Source organism: Castanea sativa, chromosome 1, assembly GCF_040712315.1.
Source record: "Castanea sativa cultivar Marrone di Chiusa Pesio chromosome 1, ASM4071231v1".
Classification (NCBI taxonomy): Eukaryota; Viridiplantae; Streptophyta; class Magnoliopsida; order Fagales; family Fagaceae; genus Castanea; species Castanea sativa.
The window spans coordinates 748839-750981 of NC_134013.1; the positions used below are offsets into that span (position 1 = coordinate 748839).

The following is a 2143-nucleotide window of genomic DNA, read 5'->3' on the forward strand; positions in this document are numbered from 1 at the left end:
GAAGGTTCTAGCAAGAGCTAAATCCTCAGCCCCCTCTCCTAAGCATGTCACCGCTACGCAAACAAAAGGGATCTCCTCTAGCTCAACTTTTTCTTCAACCAACCTCAACTTACACACCAAATATGTTCCCAAGGCCTCTTCCATTATGGATTTTGAGTTTTAGTCCTCAACGCACCACGGATCCGCTGTGGGGGAGACAGATGAACCCATTCTGGCGGTGGAGACGGACCGAAGTAGAGGTTCAATGGATACACTAGCTAATTTGCGAACTGATTCCTGCTTTAACAAGGTCAGAAATTTCAATTATGGGGAAGTGGCTTTGTACAAGGTTTTCTCAGATTCTCAAGCTAAGCATGTAGTCCATCCTTCCCCCGATTGCTTGGATAAGGAAGATGGGAGCGCTGGATCTTTGCAGGGAAAGGATGATCGGATAGAGCCGGTTGAAGGAGGCGAAGTCCTTGCCTCGGGTTACTGAGTGTCTCACCATCATCCATCTATGTCTTATGAATATAATTATTTGGAACAGTAGAGGGGCTTTAAAGCCAAACTTCCAAGATCATGTTCGTAATCTAGCTCAGAATTATGACCCGGCCATCTTTGTGATTATGGAAACCAAGTTGGGAGGTGATCGAGCCAAAGCGATTACAGATCGATTACCTTTCGATGGGGCTATCCATTATGATACGGTGTGGTATGCCAATGGTTTGTGGCTATTATGGAATGCTGACAAAGTGGAGGTTCAGAGGCTAGCAAACACGGAGCAGGAAATTCATGTCGAAGTAAAGGTACGCTCCTCAAACCTTACTTGGCTTTTCTCTGCAATCTATGCTAGCCCTAGGAGTGAGGAAAAAATTATTTTATGGAATAACCTTGCCAAAGTAGCTGAGCTGCATAATTTACCACGGGTGATGGCAAGGGATTTTAATGAGCCTCTTCTCGATGCGGATAAATTTGGAGGCAAAGGGGTGAACATAAACCGATCCCTTCTTTTCAAGGATTGTCTGGACAAATGTAGCATGGTGGATTTAGGTTTCTCAGGTCCAAGATATACTTGGACAAACAGGAGGGATATTAAAAATCTAATTCTGGAGAGGATCGACAAATTCTTTGTGAATCCTGATTGGTGTGTCTTGTATCCAGAAGCAAAGATTACGCACCTGCCTAGGTGTCACTCGGACCACTGCCCGGTTCTCCTTGAAACCTGTCCAAGCAGAGCTATATCTCTTACCAGACTTTTTAGATTTCAGGAGTTTTGGCTTTCTGACACATCCTTTCCAAATGTAGTCTTTAAGGCTTGGAAAACCAATGGGGGTTTGGCGGAATCCATAGATTCTTTCTCCAAGGAGGCTACTCTATGGAATAAGAATCATTTTGGAAATATATATTACAAGAAGACAAGAATTTTAGCAATACTCTACGGCATTCAAAAGGCTCTGCCGCTCAACCTAAGTGCTTCTCTTCTCAATTTTGAAAACCAACTCCAACAAGAGCTAGACTTTGTTTTAGACCAAGAAAGGGACCTCTGGCTATTGAAATCGAGGGTCAATTGGATGATTCAAGGTGACAGCAACACCTCCTTTTATCACTTGTCTACCCTAGCTAGAAGGAAAATAAATCATATAGCTTCGGTTAAGGATGAGAGGGAGGAGTGGATCACCAATGAGAGAGAAGTCATGGAGTACTTTCGAAGGGGCTTTATTTCTCTATATTCCACTTCTCATAAAGCCTCCACCTGAACCCCTCCTCTATCTATCCAATGGCATAGCTATCTGTCAGAAGAGGCGAAGTGCTCCCTGGGGTCTAGGGTGTCCATTGAGGAAGTAAAAGGTGCTCTTTGGTCCATGAAGCCTTATAAAGCCCGGGTCCTGATGGACTGCACGCGGGCTTTTTTCAAAGATTTTGGCTCATAATAGGTGACTCTGTTATAAAGGAAGTTAAGGGGGCTTTCACTAACATGAGGGTTCCAAACTACCTCAATAAAACCTTTATAGTCCTCATTCTAAAGATGCAAGGGCCGAAAACCATTGGAAATTACAGGCCTATAAGTCTTTGCAATATGGTCTACAAGATCATCACCAAGGTTATTGTTGGCCGAATTAGGCCTCATTTGGATAGTATTATCTCTCCTTACCAAGTAACTTTT

General features: G+C 43.5%; 1 protein-coding gene across 1 annotated transcript; it reads left to right on the top strand.

Annotated features, from left to right (window-relative positions):
• Positions 1–503: 503 nt before the first annotated feature.
• LOC142619511 (uncharacterized) lies at positions 504–1736 on the top strand. The gene has a single exon (XM_075792637.1). It carries the CDS (start codon positions 504–506, stop codon positions 1734–1736), a length of 1233 nt encoding a protein of 410 aa, XP_075648752.1.
• Positions 1737–2143: the final 407 nt, after the last annotated feature.

Excerpts from the sequence above, each read along its gene's own strand:
- LOC142619511 (XM_075792637.1), top strand. The coding sequence starts at position 504 with ATGAATATAATTATTTGGAACAGTAGAGGGGCTTTAAAGCCAAACTTC.